General features: G+C 37.2%; 1 protein-coding gene across 1 annotated transcript in view; it reads left to right on the top strand.

The window, feature by feature from the left end:
- Nucleotides 1-24,325, top strand: part of DCAF13 (DDB1 and CUL4 associated factor 13) — a 24,630-nt gene extending 305 nt beyond the window's left edge. Inside the window, exons 2-11 of the mRNA XM_056482991.1 lie at nucleotides 876-1,075; nucleotides 2,177-2,284; nucleotides 3,989-4,078; nucleotides 4,956-5,111; nucleotides 5,820-5,897; nucleotides 9,762-9,844; nucleotides 11,768-11,932; nucleotides 15,017-15,152; nucleotides 22,830-22,993; nucleotides 23,794-24,325. Of these exons, the coding sequence (XP_056338966.1) occupies nucleotides 876-1,075; nucleotides 2,177-2,284; nucleotides 3,989-4,078; nucleotides 4,956-5,111; nucleotides 5,820-5,897; nucleotides 9,762-9,844; nucleotides 11,768-11,932; nucleotides 15,017-15,152; nucleotides 22,830-22,993; nucleotides 23,794-23,881 (1,268 nt within the window). The 3' untranslated portion in view covers nucleotides 23,882-24,325. The remainder of the gene's footprint in view (nucleotides 1-875; nucleotides 1,076-2,176; nucleotides 2,285-3,988; nucleotides 4,079-4,955; nucleotides 5,112-5,819; nucleotides 5,898-9,761; nucleotides 9,845-11,767; nucleotides 11,933-15,016; nucleotides 15,153-22,829; nucleotides 22,994-23,793) is intronic.

The raw sequence follows: 24,325 nt of genomic DNA, 5'->3' as shown, positions 1-24,325 counted from the left end.
GCTCCTCCGGTGCGGGGATCGGAGAGCTCGGGCACCGAGAGTGGCTTTGGGCCTCCCTCCTTCTGGGCGCCGGGAGTTTCCCCCGGGTGCCGGTCCCAGGCCGGGATTCGCGTGCTGTGCCTCGGCGGAGGAAAGCTTCCCTTCCCTTCCCTTCCCTTCCCTTCCCTTCCCTTCCCTTCCCTTCCCTTCCCTTCCCTTCCCTTCCCTTCCCTTCCCTTCCCTCCCTTCCCTTCCCTTCCCGCTGGCGGAGCCCGGGCTGGGAGCGGCGTCAGAGCAGGAAGGCGAGGCTGGGAGTTTAATCATGTTCTGGTACCTGAGAGTATTTCCGAGGTTACCCTTTGCAGTTTTTTGCCTTTAATGCTGTTTCATCCCTGGTGCATCTAGTTTTGCTTCTTGCACATTTATTTTTAAAACTGCCAAAAATTGTGTTGATTTTACACGCAGAATAATAGAGTTGTGTAGGTTGGTTGGGACCTACCTCTAAAGTTTTTCTAGTCTAAGCCCCCACGCCCTGCCCTGTAGTCAACAGGGACATCTTCAGCTAGATCAGGCTGCTCAGAACCTTGATGGGGCATGTGCCATCTTACTGTAAAAAACTTCTTACTGCTATCTGGTCTAAATTTATCTTCTTTAAGTTTAATACTGTTACTGGTTGTCATATCATAACAGTCCGTCTAAAAAGTCTGTCCCCATTATTCTCATAGCCCCCTTTAAGTACTGAAAGGCCACGTGAGGTCTACCTGGAGCCTTCTCCAGGCTGAACAAACCAAGCTCTCACAGCCTTTCCTCATGGGAGAGGTAATCCATCCTTCTGATCATCTCTCCTCTGGACCTGCACCAGTATGGATTTCTAATATCTGTTCTTTCTGTTGCAGTTCCAAGGAACTATGACCCTGCATTGCATCCATTTGAGGTTGCACGAGAATACACAAGGGCTCTGAATGCCACAAAGCTAGAACGTGTGTTTGCAAAACCCTTTCTTAGTTCACTTGATGGCCACAGAGATGGAGTTAATTGCATGGCCAAACATCCAAAAAGTCTATCTACAGTGCTGTCTGGAGCTTGTGATGGAGAGGTAAGCTTACAAACCACAACAAAGAAGGTACATTTCTTTCTTATTTTCTTTCTTCTCTTTTGTGTTTTGTTGGGTTGTTTGTTTGATTTTGTCACACCTTATTTTTGTGTCGTCGTTCATCATGTTACCTTCATCCTCACTCAGAAGGTGAAACTTTTTGCTGCTCTATAATTCTGCTACTGTACACTGCTCCCCGTAAAGAAGTTAAACTGCCAGATTAGCTAGGGGAAAGGGGCACACAACCAAAAACTTTTTTTGGAATAACGATTTTTCATACTGCCTAAAAAAGGCTTACTCCCTATATGTATTTGATTGTTTTACATAACTGGTATAAATAGCAATCACCACTTCAGTTGGAACTAGTTGCAGAAAAAACTACCTGTCTTTTCTGAATTCCCTGTCTTTTCTCACCATTCCATTGCTCATTTGATAGTACTTGAATACTTTAAAGGTGTCTTGTGGGCATTTGTTTGCTTTCCTCTCTTTATAAAGAGTGCTATGTCACACAATAGTATGAGGGAGGTTAAACTTTTCAGAGAGAAAATTCAATGAAAATTTAGCCAGATTTCTTATCCACTGATAGAGGGAGTAAAGTACTGGGTACTGTAAATACATAAAATTATAAAAACTGACTTCCATTTCTTTCATTTTTTTTTTTAACGAGCTCAAAAGCTTTTAAACAGAAACCTCTATTTCAAAGAAACATTTCTATCTGTTTCTATAGACAATGTAGTACAGCAACTGGACTGAAAACATTTTGTTGGTTCCAAATTTATTTGTGCTTTTACTTTTAAAGGTGTATGTTTTTGCTAAATTTATAACTGCTGCTGTTTTTAGCAAGCATTCTAGTTTAAAAATAAGAGAGTGCAAAATGCAGAAATTATGCAGCTTAGATCAGGGGAGAGGGTGGGAATAAAAGAGCCTCACTTTTAAAATTATTTTTCAAGAAAGAAATAATTAGTTGAATGTTAAAATCTGACCAGTGTCCAAGCCAACTCTGCCATTTCATTACAAGATGTGTGATCTCTTGTTCTTAAATTGTGAACTGTAGCTGTGGGCTGTAGAAAGCTTACAGAATATTTGCTCTTTTGTTTTTGTCAGGTTAAAATTTGGAACTTGACCAAACGACAGTGTATCCGCACTATACAAGCCCATGAAGGCTTTGTTCGGGGCATGTGTGCCCGTTTCTGTGGTACATCATTCTTCACTGTAAGTATTATGTGTCTCCTTAACAGTGCAGCAGCACAGAGTACCTGTTCACCATCTGTTTTCCACTGAGAAACTTGCTCTCTGCCATAGAATATTTAAATATTGTATGAATACGCTTATTAAATGTGTCGGTGAACCTGACAGTTCTATTTACAATGAATTTTTTTCTGATACTTTGATACAGATATCATTCAAGACCATCGAAGGGATAAATACCAGAAAATAGCTAACAGATGATCATGTAATTAAAGCTCGAGTAAACTAGTTTTCCTTAAAGTAGTAAATGGATTATGTTCATTGAAATATGTAAACGCATGCTAAAAAGTAACCGTTTGCATATACTATGATTAAAATTATCTGATTAAGGTAAATAATTCTGTGTGAATAAAGCTTTATTAATTCATAGCAAGCACAACAGATTGTTGCATGTAAACTGCTTGGAAATAGTATGTCTTCCTGTTGGCATTAAAACAGTTCTAAGATAACACAAGAAGAAGAACTGTTTTTGGAAACTGAAGTGTACTGAGGTTGTTCTTTATTTGAACTGGTCATAGAAGAGACATTTTCTCTAGAGTATATTTATTTAAGGTTTCTTCCAGGTCACAGGGACAGTAATTGGGATATAGGGAAAGTCACAGTAAAAATCCTAAGTGACTCTGAGTTAGTTACTCCCCTTTTGATGATCTGTCTGCTTGAAAATTGAGAGAGGGAGAGAAGAAACAGTAGTAATGCAGTCGTGGAGGGGAAGATAAACTTGTAAAGCTAACATTTTTTAGGCCTGTTAGCATGATCCAGGTCACTGCACAGCCATGCAAAAGCTTCTGCTGGCATTACTGCAAGAGATAGAACAAAATTTAGAACAGGCACCCAGAGCGACTGAGGTGGAAAGTGTTTTTAAACTGATTACAGGCTCATCAAAATGACTTCAAGAAGGTAATTTGTAGTTTAGGGTGTAAGTTCATTAAAAATCACAAAATGTAGCCTTACAAAATAACCATCATTCCAGCTCACCTTTTTCCTACTCAGCTATCTGTTTCACAAACTGGAAAAGCTTTGTGGGTCAAGATGGACAGTGGAATATTTGAAGGAAAGGTGGTGGTGGGATACAGGTGACAAACTGAGAATCAGTCGCCTGCTCACAGAAGCCGACAGATCCCCAGACAATCTCTGAGCAGCAGCCACTGTGGCGCCAGCCCCCACCTCCTCTTTCTGCTCCCAGTACTGCAGCTGTTATTGTTCTGTGGTATGGTATGGAATACTCCTTTGGCCATGTCATGCCTATGTCCCCTCCCAGTCTGCTGCTCACCCCAAGCCTGTTTGCTGGGGGGCAAGGCAGGGATGGTGAGACAGCAGGAGCAGGGGGAAATGCCTCAGCACCCATCAAGCACAGCCAAGGCTTGGGTGCTGTATCACCACTGTTTCAGCCACAAATCAAAAAAACCCACAGTACCAGGTGGGCTGCTACAAAGAAATGTTCACTCCAGCCAGACTGTGTACGTGTTTTAACAATGCATTAAGACTAGAAGTGCTACTCTTTAGCTTGGAGGTATAAAATGGAGCAGTGAATAGGCAGGAGGAAGCATTTGTGTATGTCACAGAATATTTTTTTTTTAAAGGATGCCTGTATTTAATTGCATAGCCCATCTAGCAAAATAAAAGGGGATATATTTACATAAAACTGCATGATTTCTCTAATATTTCCAGGTTGGTGATGACAAAACCGTGAAGCAGTGGAAAATGGAGAGCCCAGAATATGGAGAAGAAGAAGAACCTATTCATACAATTCTTGGAAAGGTAATTAATCTGAGTTTTGATTTTCCCACACCTCTTCTTTTGGATTAAGTTTGAATAATTTCTTATCTAGCTTTTGAAGGAGAGAGAAGTAGTTTGATGTCACCTGTTGTCATAATGGATGGCATCAAATTTTATAATGGTACTTTTAAAGTATCTTCATGTTTTTATTACACTTACTTTACATGTAACCAGAAAGGACACCTTGAATGCCACTAGAGACTGCTTAGCTCTGTCTGTACTAATTATCCCTTTCCTGTAAACTGGTTACATTTCTTTATTATCTCTTCAGACGTGTTAGTGCTTAGTCTGCATTAAATACTTACTTTTTCATGCTGATACCTCACAACCATTCAGTACAAAATATTAACTTTACATCTTTCTTATTGACAAAAGCAGTCTAAAAATATATATTTTGGCACTTTGAAGCTTATGTTAGGAAAAACACTATATGCTTCTTTCAAATACATAGTTTGAAACTCTTTAGTTATTGCAATGTCTGTGGAATCCATGTAAGTCCCCACTGAGTTAGGGACTTAAGTTGCACTCTTAAAATTTTCATTTGCTTTAAAATCAGCCAGGATTTTGTAAATATGCCTTTCGTGCCAGCTCCTTTGTAAATTAAGAGCAAATGCTTACTAGCACCTTAAATGAAAAAGAAAGCTTGCCTGCTGGAAGAGGTATATCCAATAAAACTTAGTTTCTGGTAGCACTGGTGAGTTCATTTTCAGTAATGTAAATGAGAAAAACTATGTGAGACTCCATACGCAATGATTTGTTGATTTTTTTTTTTTTTTCCTAAATGAACACATTTGAGTATTTATGCATACAGTTGGGTTTGTTAATTTTTGCTTTGTTTTTTGTTTTTTTCCTCTTAAAGACAGTGTATACAGGAATTGATCACCATTGGAAGGAGCCTGTTTTTGCTACCTGTGGCCATCAAGTGGACATTTGGGATGAACAAAGGACAAGCCCCAAGTGTTCTCTGACTTGGGGTTTTGATAGCATAAGCAGTGTAAAATTTAATCCCATTGAGGTAATGCTTGTGTTAAATATTGGAAATTATATTTTTTTTTTTAACAGTATGAGATCTAAACTCTGTTTACACTATCTTGATTTTTTTTCAACCAAATTTAGTTTTTATGTTTTAATGGAATGTGTAGGGAGATGTATATGTAGATTTTGATGGTTGTATTATTTTGGAATGTAGTACCATATAATTTTACCTTCCTATCTTTTGTCTCTGTTAGTTTGGGAGAGGAGAAACAAAAGCAGGGCAGTCTCCATTCTCTCCACAACAATATGTACGTGGTACCTCAGTCATACAGTGTGGCAGTTAAGTGGCTGTGGAGCTGCCAGTTCATCTGCTCCAGTATTCTACTACCTGTGACTGAGACTTCTCACCCTCTCCATGGCAAAACACTTGCATTTGATCTTTTACAAAACTTCCTATTATACTCCTTGACTGGGCTATGATCATAGAAAATGTGTTTATGAGGAATTGTCTGCTTGTTTTAAAGTAGAGGGCACTGCATGGATTCTGAATCTTTACAGGGAAACCTATTGAAAATGTTTTTGCTGAGTAATTAGCTGCACAGAAAAAATGATAAATGCATTTCCTTGACTGAAAAAGAAACTCATGACCAACTTTGTGAAATAGCTTAGGTATCTGATGTAAGCTGTTAACCACACTCCAGAAGTATTTCCAAGACTATACACACTGGTTTTGGTTTTTTTTCCCCAGACTTACCTTTTGGGAAGCTGTGCTTCTGACAGAAATATTGTGCTATATGATATGAGAAAATCAACTCCATTAAAGAAGGTAATGTTTTTCTTTTTAAGATTAATTACTGATGCTGGTAATCATACTGAATATGTTAATAGCCTGTAACTATTGGTAACAGTCAAGAACAGGAAACTCTGAATTCTGAGTTCACTGAGTTTTCATTGTCTGAATCTTCTGAGTTTGCATTGTTTAAATCCCAACATTAATTCAGAGTTAGAAGGGCCTTTTTCTGCATTCAGACAGGCTGTCATGCTCACTCTGTTGTAATTCTTGATCAAGTGCCTGACCTGACAGCAATTTCACAGTAAGAACTTTATGTTCCTGTATTGCATTCTGTCTATGTATGTGTGATTTCTCTTTTTTTTTTTTTTCCCTCCCTCTTCCTTGCCAGAAGGAAACAAGGTAACTTCACCATTGGAGAGCCTTCCTCTGCTCTTGAAAAGATGTTTTTCCTTCGAAGGGAGATAAACCCTTCCCTATGCACCTACCATGAGCATTCAGAAATCCTTTGCAGTGTAATCAAAATAGTATTTGTATGTGGAACGTACCGGTGACGTAAAGATTCCTACTTAACAGAATGTTTGCATTTATTTAGATAAGAAGCCAGTAATTCATACACACTTATCAAACTTCAGTCAAGTTCAGTAGTTCTGAGCCCCAAAACTACCTTAACAATATTCTTCTTGAAATACAGTATTCTGGCTTGTGAATATGCACTCAGTGTTCTCTTGTGTTGCATACTGTCTGCACTGTCATTGATCTGATACACACTAGAACATCAAAATTGTATTTAGTTATAAAATGGAATGTTGTTGGCATAGCATTATTTCTTTCTCTCCCTGCACCCCAACAATTTTTAGTGAAGTTTCACTTGGGCTACTGATGCAGTGCTTATAAAAAATTGTCAGTGATGCCAGCTGAAGACCTGAATGTTGAAATGAACACAGCCAAGTTCTGTAGAGCTGCACTTATAAGGTCAAAGGATGCAGTTTGATCCTTTGTGACTTAAGTTTGAATCTAACAGAGTTTTACATTGTATATATGCTAAATGTATGACTGTGCATACATATGCATCTAGAATTACTATAGGCTGTGTGCATGTGTTTGTATTTGTGTATCTCAGTAAGCAGCGTGCTGAGATGTGTTTCCTGCTGTAGGAATCAAACACTGGTTAGTACTTCCTTGGGCACAGTACTTGTTTCCTCCTGGGATAGAGATAATTCTGCTGTGGAGAGGAGGTGAAATGCCTATTTCTGCATTCAGAGCTAAGAGCTCTGGAACTCTTAAGAGCAGGGTTTTGCTTACTTATGTATAGGCACTGGTTTCTGGCACTGCTGCACTCCTGGGATTTGATCAGCAAAGCAGTTGGAACTCAGTGGGAGTCCCTTCATTAGTGGATATAGGAGTACAGCTTCTCATATCATGAAGCAGTAGCTCTGTTGCCCATTGTCCTGAGTCTGGGTTTCAAAGTCTTAAGTTTTTAAAAAGGAAGGGATGAGATAGTGAGATGCTACCTAGATTCAGAATAATAACTAATCAGAAAAAAGCTGGGAAAGATGAATGAAAGCAATTCTGCTGAAAGATAAGAGGAATATGTGTTGGTAGGAGTTGGTACGCTTTAAAACTAAAAGTCATTCTTGTGCAACCTGTGAGATCAGGAAAGCCTAGGGTGTTTTAAAGATAGACTTTAGCATTTAAACAGCTGACAGGAACTGTGTTTTCTCTTACTTGTTACATTCTTAGGTGTTCATCTCAACCAAATACCTTGTAGGTAGTAAAGGACGACAGATTAATTATTTGGGGAATGTTTCTGTGTTACAGTAATTTCAGCATTTCCAGGCTGACATTATTTGTAAGCAACTGTTTACAGTTAAAATAAATGGAGAACCAATAACAGAGAACCAAATCTTCATGAACTTCACAGTTTTGACTTAATAAGGACTTAAACTTACCCGTTTTATAAGAAGATACATAGTAGATTAAAAGTAGCAGTAAAAATTGGCTCTGGTGTGGGTTTAGATAGTTCTGAATGCCATTATTAATGTATTTACAGCAACCTAAATTACTTCCAGCCCAGATTGCCTTTCACATTTGTTACTAAACCAAATGCTAGAACTGTAGAGACAATCTTATTTCTTAGGCACTATTTTTATTCCAAAAGCCACTGCTGAAATGAACTGAAGGCTTGCAAATTTTGGTGAAAAAGTAGAGATTCAGAGCATGACAGAACTTGACTGCTTTTGAAAGAGCTGGATTTTTTGGCAATATTGAAGTTATTTTGTAACATAACTTAAGTTATTTTTTATACATATGATGGATTAACATTGTGTGCTCATTTTGCAGTGGCTGATAAACTTGTACAGGAAGGAATAAAGAACAGTCCTTGATTATTAACTTCCCAGTTTTGTGCAAGATCTATAACTAGGACAATACTGAAATCTGAGCAAATTCTAGTTGTCACATTAGTGTAAACAGCGGACATTTCAGTGTCCACTTTTTAAACTAGAGATTGCTTTAGAGATCTGGTGATTACATTCAGCTCTGGTTGCATGCAGTTCCTGAAAATAAGCCATGTTCTGCAGCACAGACTTTATAATGAACAGGATGGTGTCACCTAGGAAATGAGGATTTAGGGAGAATTAGGATTTCAAGAATAGGCACACATTCATTGCAATCTTTTGGAGGGGTGTTCAGTAAAGTCATCAGGATTAATTTGTTTTGAGACTGTGTTCATTACTGTAAGGGTTAAAACTGTACAACTATATTCTGAAAAAATGTGTATGTAAATTTATGGTGTTTGATGTACTAAGCCAAGAACAAAAATGGGGTTTGAGTACCATAGCATTAAACACCCAAATTTCAGGGTTTTTAAGTAGGATTATAGCTGGCCTGGAGCATTGTAGAAAATCCTGTTTAGACTTGCTCAGTTTAATAAGTTGCTCTGTAATTACACATCCACTTTGTGTCAGGCATGCTGTATAGTTCTTATTTTCGAGTAAATAGTTGGAAGTTCCACTCAGACCCGGCAGAAGCCAAAGCTGCTGTGTCTGGTGTGTCAAATGACTTCCTGCCTTGCCTAGTCCCACGGGGCCCAGCTGTTCTCCAAGGTGGGGGTATACAACCCACAGCTTGCTAATGCCTCTTGCTAGTCTGCAGTTAGCAAGGTAGAAGGGTTTTATTAGGCTGTTATCAGCTGCCTTCCTCCCAGTTCAGGGCCAACTGGCCTCTTTGTTTGCCGCATGCTTACAAGCAGCAAGCAAATCTTACAAAAGTGTGAGGAATGATTCACTGCTGATACAGTGGTAGTGCTGAGTAGGTGAGGAGACAGTAACTTCTGTGTACATTGCTTGGCACTTCTGCAAGAAATGGCAACTGGCCAGGAGATTTTGTGACCTGCAATTTTAGACATAAAATAATGAAGGGGTAATAACTGAAAGAACATCAAAGTGGTTCAATTGCTTTGCAAATGCTGGTTCACAGCTTCAATTAATGACTATATCCTTTGAAATAACCATTTAATTAGGTGTGTCTGTAGATTACTTAACTAAAGGTTCCTGTAAATAGGACAGAGAATTGAAATTTTTTCGAAAGTTCCAGATTTACTTGTTGACCACCAGCAGGTTGCCGTGTTAAATGACCACTTAGAAGAATTTGATTCTGAGATTATTTACAGGGGAAAATTTAATTGTTGTGTAGCCCAAAGCAGTGAACACGTAATGAGGTACAGGAGGTTTTTTGTTTCACTTCTACACTGCTAAGGAAACATTCTGTTATGTTCTATTCCTCTGCCATAGTTCTCTATCTACAAAGTGCTTGTCTTCAGGGGTATGTAGGAAGTTTTGAACTACAGTGAGTATTTTACTGCCTATAACAAAGTAGCAATGTGTAAATGTATTTCAGGTTATCTTGAGCATGAGGACAAATACACTGTGTTGGAACCCTATGGAAGCTTTCATTTTTACTGCAGCAAATGAAGATTACAAGTAAGTGTAACCTTGCTTTTTGGTAATCCCGAACAAGTTACATTTTTCATCTGTATCTTGGTGATTTATGATCATGCTAAAATAAATATTTAAAAGACTACTGAAACTCTAAATTTGAATTGCTTAATAACCTAGAGAATTATAGACATACTGATTTTAACAAATATGAATTGATAGTAGACTGCCTCTTTTTGTGTGTGTCAGTACTTGAGAGGTAAAAGCGTTGTAACTTAGAATAAATGCAGCTGAACCAATGCAAGGGCCCTGGAAAATAAGTACTATTGGTCCAGTCTTAGGCAATATAAGTGTTTTTTTTCTTGCCAGCTCTTATGAAGCTTGGTACATTGTACTGATCAGCTATTTTGATGAGAACATTTCTTAAAAAAAATAAATTAATCTTTTGTGAGACAGTTCTGGAGACTGCAGTACTTATCCTTTCAATGTCTCGGAGCAGTTTTTTACTTTTGAACAATACTATTCATGTGAACAGCTAATCTGATATTGAGAAAGCTCTTCAAAATTAGGCCATTGAAAATGTGCTCCATATCCTTTTTTCCAGGAAGTCAGTGATCTAACAATAGATCACTGTTTTCTTCTACAACATAGGAATTTTATCACTTATCTTACGGCTGTTTTTCTAAGGAAATGGAATCTGGCTCAGACCTTGAAAGTGGTGTTAATATTCAATGTGCTATTTTTCTTGTATTTATATTATGGTATGGTGAAACTATTAGACTACCTTAATCTGTTTGTTTATAAGTCTGGGTTTTTGGTTTATGAAATTGCTTTTTGGTTGGTTAGGGTTTTTTTTTTTTTAGGGTTTTGTTTTTCTTCTTCTTGCTAAACTAAAAACTATAGCTGTTGCTGTCAGGGACAACTGTCCTCTTGCAGCCTAAAGCATTTAGTATGCAAAGGTAAATGCACACATCAACAATGCATATACAAGTATTTGCTGATTATATGGAGCAGTTTTGAATAAGATGCTGCATACTTTCCCTTGGGGAATTTAGAAGGAAAAAGCAATAATCGCCATTATAATATACAGTAAGATATATTTAATTTCAGTTATGCATTCATCTGCAGAAAGGACGGTGAGAAACCTGGTGAATTAAATTTTTTAACATAATAGTTTCACTAAATAGTATATCTTAAGTAGATTTCAATAAATTCATTGTCTGTAAGGCACATATGCTTATTTGATGATCTATACAGTGATCATGCCTATCTTCTTTATTCAAAAGGAATAGACGTAGGCCTTATCTGAGCTTTGAAGTCCTTAAAATCAGGCCTTAAAGAAGACCTTAAAAGCAGCTGAGGTCCAGCAGCTGGGTGTTTACTTTTACCATAACGCTTTTCTATAGGTAGTGTATTCTGCTGAAGTAGCATTTCCACGTGTAAGGACCAAGCTTTCCCTGCATTCCTAGACGTGCTACACTAAGCTTTCCTTGCACTTATTAGGCACTGGCCTAAGATAATTAGGCAGTAACAAAGGATGCCAATCAAATGGAACTTTACAGTAGACTCTGAATTACTGTGGGTTCACAGTATGGGAATATTTAGAAATCTTTTGGAACTGATAGTCTTGCTTTTACAAGTTCAGGGTGCATACTTATATTGGAAGATGGAGTAAAGGAGCCAGTATGATGCCTGTAGTCTGACCCATGGACAGATGATGAAGGGAATAGTGGAGCCTATATGTCCTTTGACAGGGAGCATGAAACCTGATCCAATAACAAAATCCTCTGATTAACAAACTTCTTTCAAACCCTAAATGATGGCGTTTTCTTTCTTTTCACATATTATGAGCTGTTTTAAGGAGTTCCCTCTGCAATATGGATCTACCCTTAAGTGTAGTGTATGTAAAATATACTGTTTACTTAGGACTTGTAATGATATTAAGCTACTGATGTGTTTATTTTAAAGCTTATATACTTTTGATATGCGCTTTCTTGAGTCACCTGTGATGGTGCACATGGATCACGTGTCTGCTGTTCTTGACGTGGATTACTCACCCACTGGCAAAGAATTTGTGTCTGCCAGCTTTGATAAGTCCATCCGCATTTTTCCTGTAGACAAAGGTCACAGCAGGTGAGTAGTTTTACACCTTTGTCTCTCGTTGTCATTCATTCCAGTGACTTCCTCCCAAATCCTCAAAATTACTAATTCATTCATTAACATCTCCACTGGGGCATTTGCTTCCTGTGAGTGTTGAAATCTTACTCTCTCAGTAGCTTGAAGCTGACAGCTGTATAGGTGAGTTAATTCTGGAGTATGGATAAAGAGTCAAACTACTTAACAAGTAGCAGTACTTCCACAATATGGAATTAAAATTAGGGTGGATTATTGTGCTCATTTATATTTTACCATGGTGAATCCCATTTGATTTCCCTGTCTATACATCTTTAAGGTTTTTAGGTTGCTTTATACTGTTTTTTTCTGTCACCACTTAAGTTTGCAGTGTATTACAGCATTGTAGCATTTGGTTTCCTAGGGATTGTCTTCAATCTATGTGGATGATTGCTAAAGATTATATAAAGTAGATTGCTGTATGAATTCCTGAGGATCACTTTGGTGATCTGTTTTTGTTTTGTGATCTGTTTCAGTGCTCTTATACACTACCTTTTGTTCATATTTTGTTAACCTGGTTTTGATTTGTAATACAGTGCTTTGAACACAATTCACATGGAAATGTTTTTCATGTAAGGTTTCATAAGTCAGTGTATTAAATACTTTGCCTGAGTTCAGATTGCATCTAGTGTATCTCCATTATGTTTTGTTTTTCTTTTCAGTTTGATGAAAACTGAAGCAAGTAATCTGATCTTTCTGGTATCATTTGATCTTCATAAATTTGCCTTCATTATTCTTTCCTGTCAGTTCTTCCTCCTTTTTCTTTATTCTTAACTTTATTTTACTTCTATTTGACTTCCTCTCTCCAGTCTTGTCACCCCAGAAGGTTGTTACTAAGTCAAGTTCTAGGTAGTTTGAGGCTGAACATGTTGAAATACTGGTTGGTGAGGGGGTATATTTTTATTATTGATTGATGAAATTGTGCATGCTGGGTTAACTGTGCTCCTGTATTGCATTAAAGAGTGGGAGGGGCTATTTGCATCCCCTCTATATCTAATCTTTAGTTTTCATGTCCCTTTTGTCTTGCAATACTACTTTATGTGTAATTAGGTAGTGCAGTTTCTTTGTAGGTTTATTTTTGGGGTGTTTTCTGACTTGCATTATTAAACATGGTTAGCAGCTTCTTTGTATGAATTAATAATGTTCACAGAAGTGATGATACACAAAATTAACACACATCACTGAGAAGTTTGCAGACCCTGTAACACAGCAGTAAAAGGCTTTATTTCCCATTTTAGCAGATTGCTGCCAAGGCCTGTGGAAGGGGTTTTTCTCTTTGTCCCCACTTTTTCACGTTTTGTGTAATATCCATAAATCTAGTGAGGAGAAGCCTTACAAATGAAAAATTTTGCCTCATGTAAGCTGATTAGAGTGTTCTGGTACACTTAAAATTCTTTAGAAGCTGGACTTCTTTAGAACTGCACAGTTTATATTAATCTCATGGAATGGAGAAATGTCTCTAAACAGAAGATCTGATCCTACTTGGAAAACTGAAAGGACAGTTAGGAATATCTGTAAATAAGAATCCTGGTGCTATTCTAGTTTTTACTTCTGATGTCATGCCAATCTGAAAAACTCCTAACTTCTATTGCGTTCTATTTTATTTTTAAATAAAAATTTAAATAATGAAATATTTTAGCCCTAAGAAATAAGATTTATTATGAAATTGATTAAATTTAGTAAATGCTTAGTAAACAGAACTGTATTTCTCTGCAAACTTCTAAATGACAGATCCAGGTTATTTGGCCATGTTTTCTGTTTTTTCTGTCCCTGAAAAATTATATTTAATACCTTGTGATGATAACCACAGGATAGGCAAAGCTGCAAATTCAAAGCATGGAAAGGAAAAAGGATTTAGTTCCCCAAAGGTGGGTGAAGAAAAGCTTTGTTACTGAGTTACATGGTAGAAGGGAAGTAAACATAGAAAATCTTGTGAAAGTGCAGATGTGCACATGTGCCATTAAACAGTGAAAAGCTGATGTGAGTTTTCTGTTGGTAGTTGTGCTCAGTCTTCCACATAGTTGTTCTTATAGAGTATTGCTTGCTGGTGAATTAAAAGGTGCTTAAGCTTATTAAATCTTATTTATTCTGGTATATTGTTTTACTCTTCTTTTTCTCAAAACCACTTCAGCTCTACCCCAGTCTAGTTTTTCCATAATACTTGAATAGATGTTGTTTTTTGTGTTTCTTTTACTTTATTACTTGGGTTTTCCTTGCAAAAATAACTGAGTGGATGAAAGAGAATAAGCTGTAGTGCATGACTGATGCACCAAAGATGTGGCTATTGGTAGACAATAAATAGGCCTTTTTCTTTGTTTTCAGAATGCTAATAAATAACTAAAAAAGATTATTTAATTCTTTATTTTTATACCAAAAATAAAATAATAAATGTGTTTTATACATACTTAATGAAAATTAGACAAGAGTTTAAGTTAAATATTGACTTAAATGTAACATGGAGAAACAGTTTTCTACAGCACTTGTTGAGCAGGAGTCTGATCAGCAGAAATTAAAAGAGAAATGGAGTCCATTTTTGGGTAAAGAAGGGAAATCACAATGAAGAGTAGCAAATCCATTGCCATATCATAAATGGAGAGCTGGGAGGTGTTTCTTTGCTGTTTGGTGTCGGATTCTTTGGCACCTATTTTTCTTCATTCCCATTCTGTAATACTCTCAATGTAAGAGTGTATTAATTAAAATTATTTCAGAACAGTTTTGTACTGTTTCAGATGCATTTCTTACTGTATACCCTTAGCATGTTTTGCAAAAAGAGTTAAATAATAACTCTTTACTATAATTTCTGAGAAAGCATTTTTTTAAGAAGCATCTTCTCCAGGGTGGTCCTTCATCAGTCTGTCACACTTCCTTTGTATCTCTATAGAAAGATAAGATCAGCACAGTGTTGAAAAAAGTCAGATTTTTTTAAAAGCAACAGCAAGAAAATATAAAAAAAAATTGCCTTGGTCAGAATGCTTTCTGCCATTTGAAAGATAATGGTGAGAAAAGTGATGATAGATCATTGAAAAATGTTTCTCTTTGCTCTAGGGAGGTCTATCATACCAAACGAATGCAGCATGTCATCACTGTGAAATGGACCTCAGACAGCAAATACATTCTGTGTGGCTCAGATGAGATGAATATTCGCCTGTGGAAAGCTAATGCTTCTGAAAAACTGGGAGTGGTAAGAGTTGCATTTTGCTTTTTTTATTATCACAAGATGTTTGGGGATTTTTGTTGTTATTGCAAACCAGTTAGCCTCTTCAACTTTAAAAACTTGTTTATGAAGGGAAGCTGTAGAATTAAAGTTTGACATTTGTGTTTAATTTGCAGATTGACACGTGCAGTATAGCTCATTGCATTTACTGCAGCTTATAATAATAATAATAAGAAGAAAATGTCATGCTTCGTTATTGCTACACAAGATGACTTTTTTGGTGTTGTTTAACGTTAACAATAATCATCAGTTCTGTCTAAACTAGATTTGAATTTTTACCTGTGTGCAAATGGTTAGAATTCATTCTTTACCACTGGGAAAAAGGCAATAAATTTTGTTTAGCCATACTTAAGTAATTTTATTGAAGTTTAGAATTACTGCTTCTAAAGATTTTGTAAGGCATGTGATTAGTTAGTGTTCATTCATGCAGTTCGTTTGTTTTAAAAAAAGAATAAAAATCATGTTGTGATAAGCATATGTATTATAAAGTACACTGCTTGCACTGATGCCTAGTTGGACACTGAGATTGTTGTTAACCTCTGAAACTCAGATACCAAGTGGGCAAACTGGGGGGGTGTCTGAAGTCCACTTAATTCATTGTAGGTGTGTTTAGTCAAGATGTTCCTAGTGTGAGCAATCACCAGCCTCTTTAGATAAGTCTTTTCAGTTATACTTGTTCAAATGTTTATGTACAGACAAAGCCCAAATGTTCCCTTTCAGTAACCAACTGCATAGATTCATCTGCACAGTTGTGTCAAAGTATTGAGTGAATTTGGCACTTTGCTAGGAGTAATCCCTTTATGTAGCTTTATATTGTTATGGTATTTTGGAGGTGCTTACACTGCCTTTTCTGAGCCCATCAGCAGAGCTGTCAGATAATGTCTGGGTGAATTTTTGCTTGATCTTGTGAAAGGTTGTGGGGAGAGGAAAGGGAAGCTGTGATTCAGGGAAGATTGTGGTACAGCTGAGGTGCTGGATCTGTTGCATACTAATGACTAGGACTGCTTGTGATTGCCTGAAGCTCCATCAACTTGGAAATATCTGTAGGAGGGAAGTGAAGCAGAGCTGGGACAGGTGGCAGGTGGAGGAGTACTAAGGGCTACACTGGAAACAGGATAATTCAGAGACTGATGAGCATTCTGAGGCACTGGATTGCACTGGAGTAGCACAGTTAAAATAACATGTATTTCTTTAGCCATGGCCCACCATAGGTCTTGGGAAGTCTTGTTAGTATTCTCAGCTTTGCTATAGAGCAGTAGGTAAAAAAAAAACCCACAGCTTTGTGGTCTTTGCAGTAATTGTGATTACAAATGACTGTTTAGATGATATTTTTTAATTTTAGTTTTTTAAAGGATACCTCTTTCTTATTTTATTTTTATTTATTTTTTTCCTCTGCTCTTCTGCATTGATTGTTGGGATATTCCCATGTGGTGCTTTGGTCAAACACATAAATGTCAGTTCCATAGTTGCTAACTTTGGGGATCCTGCAAAGCTCATTGGAGACTTTACTTTTGGATTTAATGTTTGTGTTGAATTTGTTTAGGTAGTGCAGTGTTGGGTAGAAATATTACCTATTTTCCTTCTGTTATATCAGTATGTTTATGGCAACACCCTTTTCACCTGATTTTATGATACTAACTGAAACTTTTTCAATTTACTCACTATATTTTTAGTGAGCGATCATGATGTTTCTCTCTAAGATGCTGTTCTGCAACAGAATTGTCTGATATTTTTGATGTTCGTTTTTACTCTGAGCCCTTTGTGTGAAGGACAAGTGGTTTAAAAGAATGTCACAAGTACCATTTCCATGTAGAAGGGTTCTTAATATTTTCAGATGTGAACAAAAAGTTCAGTGTATTGACTACCAGATGGCATTGGCTCCTCTTATGAAAGAGTAAGGATAATTGACTCTGGGAAGTAATAGGCAAACACAACAACTCCTGCATTGCAGAAATATTGCATACCAAAAGGACAATTTAGCTATTGTTTAAGTGTTCAGAACATAGACTGGTAAATGACATTCTGCTGTTCGCTGTAGTATTTGCGTCAGTGAAAACTGGCTGTGGATGGGCCTAATAAAAAGCACGACTTAGTTGTGACTGCTGGGTATTGGATATGGTCTGCACATTAATACTCCTGTGTTCCTTGACCTGATGGGAGTCCTGCACAAAACAGCCTTTGTTGTTTCTCTTTGGGAGTACAGTGCTGTTGCTTGATGTGCCCCTTGGAGGCTGTGCCCCCCATGTGGTTCTGCTCTATGGGATCATTCCAGTGGAGCTTTTGTAACGTGTAAGGCTGTGCATTTCTGTCCCAGCACTTGGGCTCTCAGCTCCCAAGAGAACCAAATCAATGACACAGGTCAAGTGACATTTGGCTTATTATTTGGGTTTTTCGCCGTTTTTTGGGGGATTTTTTTTTGCTGGGTTTTTGGTTTTTTACTGTCACAAGTGAAAATCCTCACATCGTTTATTATCCTGTCATAGAAGAAACACTTCACAACATCAACAGTAGTCTTAAGAATGCAAAACTATTTAGAAATACAGGAAGAACTTAAAAAAGATGTAGTGTCATGCAGAAAAATTGATTTTACTTCACAGGACAGAGATTAATTTGTGAAGAAATATATTATAATGAGAAGAGAGTATTTCACATCCCTGTATCTTATGTGGGAATGTGTTCAAGCATGGTCTTGTTGAAACCGTGAATTTAGCAAGACACAGAATTTGAAACTGTCTGAAGTGTCTATAGTTATTTAAAATTTTTTATAAGCACTATGAAGTTTTATTTTCCAGATGTTTAGAGAGCAATTGTAGCTAATAGGACTCAGGAGTCCTCATGGCTTATCATGCTGTTGGATATATCTTGGGAATCTTGCTTGGATTCAGGCAATTGTGCAAGTCCCTGTTTGATCCAGCGTGGTAGTTCCTGTGATTCTTAACAATGCAACTGTTAAGGGCTGTTTTAGCAGGTTCCACTGGTTTTCTTTAGTATCTGTATTTAGAGTATTGGTGTTCTTATCTTCACAGACATATGCTTGCTTATTTTATAAATGTCCAGTTCTTCCACAGTCTGTGACTATTTTTTGAATGTTTTGAATATTCAAAGCTGAACATTCAGTAATTCTGTCAGAAGTGTCAAAATATGTCTTAAATGCTTAGTTGCTTGGTCTGCTGTTTTTCTTTGCTGAGAAGATTTGATTGAATGACTCATCCAAAGGTCACTGTATTTCTGATATAATGCTAAAATCTTGCAATACATTGTATTTTAAGATGGATTTTTTTTTTTGTGCTGGGGCTGGGTAGAAATCAACATTTTGAAAGAGAAAGAAAAATATCAATCAAACTTTTTTTTTCTTGGTGAGTACTTAGTTGTTTTTTGCATTGCTGAGTTCCAGGGAAGTTATAGTGAATATATAGTACTCATGTTGTGGCTGGTGAACATTTATCCAGTTGGAAAGTTGTACTTTCTGAACCATAGCCACCCGAGCAGTCATCACTTCTGACATGCATGTTTCTTTTGGGTCTTAATGTATTTGGCACTGCGCTCGTTATTCAAAATCAGTGAAACATGAAAGAAAGAAGAAAAGTCTCTGGAGGAGCCAGAGGCATCTTGTGATCCACTGATGATTAAGTCTGCACAGGTTTTACATAGGGGTAACAAAACCCAAATATCCGTGTTGGAGCTACTGCAGAGGTTGCTTCAAATTTTCTATATTTAGCTTTTAAAAATTTTCATTAATTGATAAATATGTATTATTAAATAGGATGTAACAAGTGTTATTTTTAAAGCAGTGAACATCTATCTCTGCATGCCCAGAAGCAAGACTCAACTAAGACTTGAGAAACTAGACTGTTCAAATATGTAAAATATGGCTTGTTAAGTCTGTTTGATGCTTTTTTACCTGTGCTTTTGAAGAAGTGTGGGATTTATGAAAAGGTAAATGATTTTGACTTTTGAGGAGGAAAATAGAGCTTGGTCTGAGTGGAAAGGCTGAAGAAGCTGTAATAGAGTAGATTTCAGTTAATAGTGTACAATTAATGTAATTGATTGACAGAAAGGGATAGATTAGATTTCTCTGAATTGCACTGAAAGTAATGAACCATCAGTAAAATTTGTAAAAGCTGTATTGCTCTTCAGTCTACTGCCACATTAAAAAAGAAACTATACTTGCACTTCTTAGAGGGTGAATTCTTAGTAACATTACTTCTGTAACAGCTGCAAAATTTTGTCTCTGTTACTTTTATGAATTAGAGCAGTAAGGATGCTTAGAATTTTAGTGAAATTGCTGATGAGTGAGTGAACAGTAGTGGAGCATAGGTTTGCTGCTTTCTTTAAAAATGCAGAAATACCAGATTTTGAGTATGGGCTAATAGAGGTAGGAGAGAGTGCCGTTAGGAATCTTGATTTTGATCTAGCAAAATGCACTAGCAGCAGCACATCAAAACTGTCTTAAGCAATTGTTTACCCTTTCAATCTGTTTCTAGTATGTGGTTCCATTTTCTGAGATAATGCTGTTAACAAGCATTACCAGATATTGTGGGTTGTGGCATTCTCTTCATAGTGATTTTGGGCTTGTGATTCAGTTCACCTGTAACTTCAGCCCTGTAGCTATGATTTTATGCTCTTAACATCTACATTGCCCTACCTTTTTGGTGTTTTGCTTTTGTCATCCATTTAGAGGTAAAGAGATCAAAATTTTTGGTCCAGGAAAGAATGAATGATGAACTTAATGGCAATGAATTTAGAAAGATGTTTTCAGCAGAGCAATACAAAAATAAATAAAGGCAAGCTATGGTGTAGAAAATTTCTGGGATATATCTGGATTCTAAAAATATATTGCATCTGTGTTCTTGCCTGCCCTAACCTAGAAGGGCAACCTGAAGAGGACAGATAAACATTCATTTCCTATTCTCATGCTGAATTACAGAAGTCTTAATAGTGTGGAGTTTTAAATACAGCCCTCTTGAAGAGGAGAGGGTTTTTTTTAAGGGTGGTTTTAGCCTCTAATCAGGGCTCTGCAAAAATGCTTACTTTCCTTCTGCTTAGATGGAAAAATAAGCAGTCTGTGTCATCAGGAGGGTGGAGAAGAGGCATGGGCAGTTTACTCGAAGAGGCATTTTCCTATTGCTGACAACTTTGTTGCATTTAAAGAGTTCTTTTTTCCCTTTTTTCACCCTAAATATTTGCTGTGAAGTTCTCCTGTGGTAGTGACACAAATCAGCTATGTTTCTGCCACATAATCTTCATTTTCATCGTGTATGAAAAAAATTGCACTTTCATTATTTGAACATATGAAAAAAGTCATATGCCACCTTTAAGCATGTCTTCCCCTCTTGTCACATAAATCCTAATTTATTATATATATTAAATTGGAGAGTGTTCTAGTCCCTATAAATGAAATCTCTAACCCTGCAAATCATGCTGTGCATCTTCTGCCCAAAACAGAATAGGAAGTAACACTGTTCTCTTAAGATGTTCACTCTGACCTTTGTAAAGTGACTTGCAAGAGAGAGTTGGAATTCAGTGTGTTATTGCAGTGTGCTTTCTTAGCTCTCTGCTGTCTCTCATAAAGGAAGCTTGTCATGACTGCAGAATTTTCTTTTACCATTGTGGATGAGGGTGCACTTAGCACAGCCGGTGTATTGGCCACTGGCATCCGGTAGCTGGGTGAAAAGTCACCAGCTGTGTGCCTTTCTCTATACCACATTACCCATAAAAATGGAGTCAGGCTCCACCCCCTCTTAAAATATATTCATTTTTTAAATAACATGTCCTGGACGTATCCTTAATTTACAGATTCTTCTCTTGTCTGTAGAATCATCAAGGTTATATTAAATCGGCAGCAATTTGCTCTTCTAAAATTAAAGGAAAATCATTGCATTTAATTAAAATAAAGCTCTTTAATTTGGATTATGTTGGCAGTTTTCTGCAAAGTGGGAACACCTGGGATTTACTGAGAGTGAACCAGCTATTCACAGGCTGGCTCACAATAAGGAATTTTGGTAAAAGGAGGGTGGCTTTAGTGGGGTAACACTGTAAAATTTCTGCAGTTTCAGAGGCCACGATGAATGTGACTAAAGCAGAAGGATTTGGATTTTATGAACAAGAGGGTGTGGAGAAACAGGTTATAAGCATCATGTGTCTCTGATGTCTGAATAAGAGTTTTTTGAGCCATGAGCTCCTCTGTATCTGGTTTCTTTATTGTCCCAAGTCAGAAGCTCCTTTGTGGTAATTTTTGTCAGTACTTGTTTTCAGACCATTTATGGTATTCTGGACCAAAATCATCTGAGTGTGATATTTATTTATTCAAAATTCATGGAAAAATTCTACCAGAAGTCATGCACAAAAGTGATCTCCAGAGTGGAGAATAGAAAGCGAATTGCTGATTTCAAGAGAGGGGGGAACACATATCTTGTTATAAGTGCAAATTCCAACTGTGTGTGTAATAAAGTTGTTGGTTTTGTTACTGCTTTTTTTATTAGCATCAGTTTCTGTCTTCTCTTGAAAGTTAGTGACACTGAGTCATTTACAAAGCTGAATAAATAGAAGTTACCTGAACTATTGTTTTACTTTTAATACTTTAGGAGGAGATGTAGTGTGACATAAATGTGGGATGGCAAAAGACTGGTGCCATGGTTTAAATGAAAATATGAAGGATTTTTGAGATGTCTGAAATATTGGAGTTAGAGAGTTTGTGCGGGTGGGTATGAAAAAGAGGATGGGATTATTATCATCCTGTACTTAATACTAACAGATTTTATGTTTATATGAAAACTCACTAGACTGAAATGCAGCTGAAATTCCCAAAGATCCAAGCAAATCCAAAATACATAGAAATTTGCTATTCCTCATCAAGCAATGCATGCTTTAAACATGCTTTTTTTCCTTTTGATAAATAAACATGAGGACCAAAGGAAAAAAGGGTAATTGAAAAAAAATCTTCTGTAGATTGGCTGTCAGGAGAAGATGTTTCTTACTTTCAGTGTTGTTAATGGTGACTTGGACAGAATTTTAAACATGAATTAAAATTTAGTCTGTTGTGTCAATACCAGCTCACCTGTATTTCATGTGTTTGTGATACTGGGAGTTTTTTAGCTGCTTGATGAAAGCTGGAACTCCCTGTGTGCCATATAGTGAAGCTAATACTTGAAATCTGATCTGTGCTTTATGCTTCCCAAGGGATCAGGGTGCTGGGTAAGATATAGGTCACCTGAAGAACTGTCTGTAAAGCTGGTCATGAAGTTCCTCAATAGCATTTATAATTACACTGGCTAGTGATTAAAATGCCTGAAAATATTTGTTTTACAGAGAAAGTTGATCATCATCAGAGGTTAGGAAGGACTAAGAGTGTTTACTGTCAGCTATTTATGTTCTCATTTGTCACTCTACAGCACATTAAAATCTGGTTCTTGGGAATTAAATTTGGTTACTTCACTCAGCTTTAAAATGATAACATCTTGTATTTGAGCATTGGTATATTGTTGGAATTTTAGATTTTTTTAATATTTACCTACCCATATCCTGAAGGAATTTGCTGGAAGGAAGCCATTTGAATGAAAAGTGAAAATTTTGTTTTGTAGAGGAGATTGACAGTTAAATCCCTGTTGTTTTATAACATGCTTGTCTGTGTTATTTTCCCTGTAGCTTGCACCTCGAGAGAAGGCAGCTATGAATTACAATCAGAAGCTGAAGGAGAAGTTCCAGTTTCACCCTCAGATCCGGCGCATAGCTCAGCACCGACACTTGCCCAAGAGCATTTATTGCCAAATCAAGGAGCAGCGGATCATGAGAGAGGCTCGGCGGCGGAAGTACGTGTTCCCCTTCTGCTCTTCTGCCTCTCCTTTCCCTTCCTCTTAATAGAATGCATCACTGCAGTGCTGCTGTGGCAGTGCTGTATGGCAGTGGTAGAGCTTTGAGCATCTGAATGAGTGATCATGAACTGCTGGGTTGATTATAAGGAAAATGCAGATGAGTGCCAGTGGCAGTGAGGACTGGCTGCTGCCCAAAAGCACAGTGAAGACATGGCAGCAGATACCATGCTGGAAAGAGCCACAGTGCTTTGTTAAGCATGATGTGGTGCCCCATTGCACTGGAAATAGGATGGGCTGTTTGGGGGTGTGTGGAGGGATATTTGGTTTTCATTTGGTTTTTTGTGGGTTAGTGGTTTTGGCTTTTTTTTATAATGCCAGATTCCAGGAGGAATGTTTTATTCCACCTGGATCATTGCCATATTGGAATTTCTAGGAGTAGGAGGTGGCATACTTTGCTGTAGCCATTGAATTAACACTTAAGTGGTGGGTCTTCATCATCTTTATTAGCTGGCAAAACTCCACAAACTTGAGCTGATCCTGTTGATGTGAAAATCAAGCTGAGCTCCCAAGGAAAGGCTCATTTGAAACCTTTCTAAATTAGCCAACTTCGAAGTTACTTTCAAAAAGGATGGTCCTTCTTCCCAAAGGAGCATAGGGCTTTTGGTTATTAGAAACAGAGCAATTCTTAACTTTTTTAGTTTTCTTTGTAGGATAACTCCATTAGCTTGGGGAGGAAGACATTATTTCTTAAATGTTTGTACTGACTACTGAGTTTCATTTTTCTCTTTTATTTCTAGGGAACTGAATCGTCGTAAGCACAGCAAGCCGGGATCTGTGCCATTGGTGCCAGAGAGGAAGAAGCATATTGTGGCAGTAGTGAAATAATTGTTTTCACATGTACAAAATTAAAGAAAAATGTCACTATTAAAAGAATACACTGTACAAAATTTGATGGACTTTGGTAAGACAGCATATGGTTCAGAAGCATGACTTTTCTTCCAAGTTTGTGCATCCTCTGACTTCTCAAGTCATCATCTGCTTTGAGTAGTCATGGGAGTTTTCCCTGTAATCTTTTTTTGCCATTTTTCTGATGTTACTGGCCCAACACTGCATATTGCAGTGGAGTTTGACCCTTTTGATAGAAGAGGTAACTTGGTGGGCAATATCTGTAATTCCATTCTATTCCCTGGTACTGTTACTACAAAAAAGGATGAAATATTTGTCAAAGAAAAAACTTGCTCCATACAGAGTTACAAAAATTGTCTTTACGCTGTCTTTTTAAAAAATTTTTATTTAAACAAATTTAATAAAGTGATCTTAAGCAATGGA

The sequence above is a fragment of the Oenanthe melanoleuca genome, chromosome 2, assembly GCF_029582105.1.
Source record: "Oenanthe melanoleuca isolate GR-GAL-2019-014 chromosome 2, OMel1.0, whole genome shotgun sequence".
In the NCBI taxonomy this organism is placed as follows: domain Eukaryota; kingdom Metazoa; phylum Chordata; class Aves; order Passeriformes; family Muscicapidae; genus Oenanthe; species Oenanthe melanoleuca.
The sequence above is the reverse complement of the archived record's forward strand: the minus strand, read 5'-3'. Positions and strand labels throughout refer to the sequence as shown.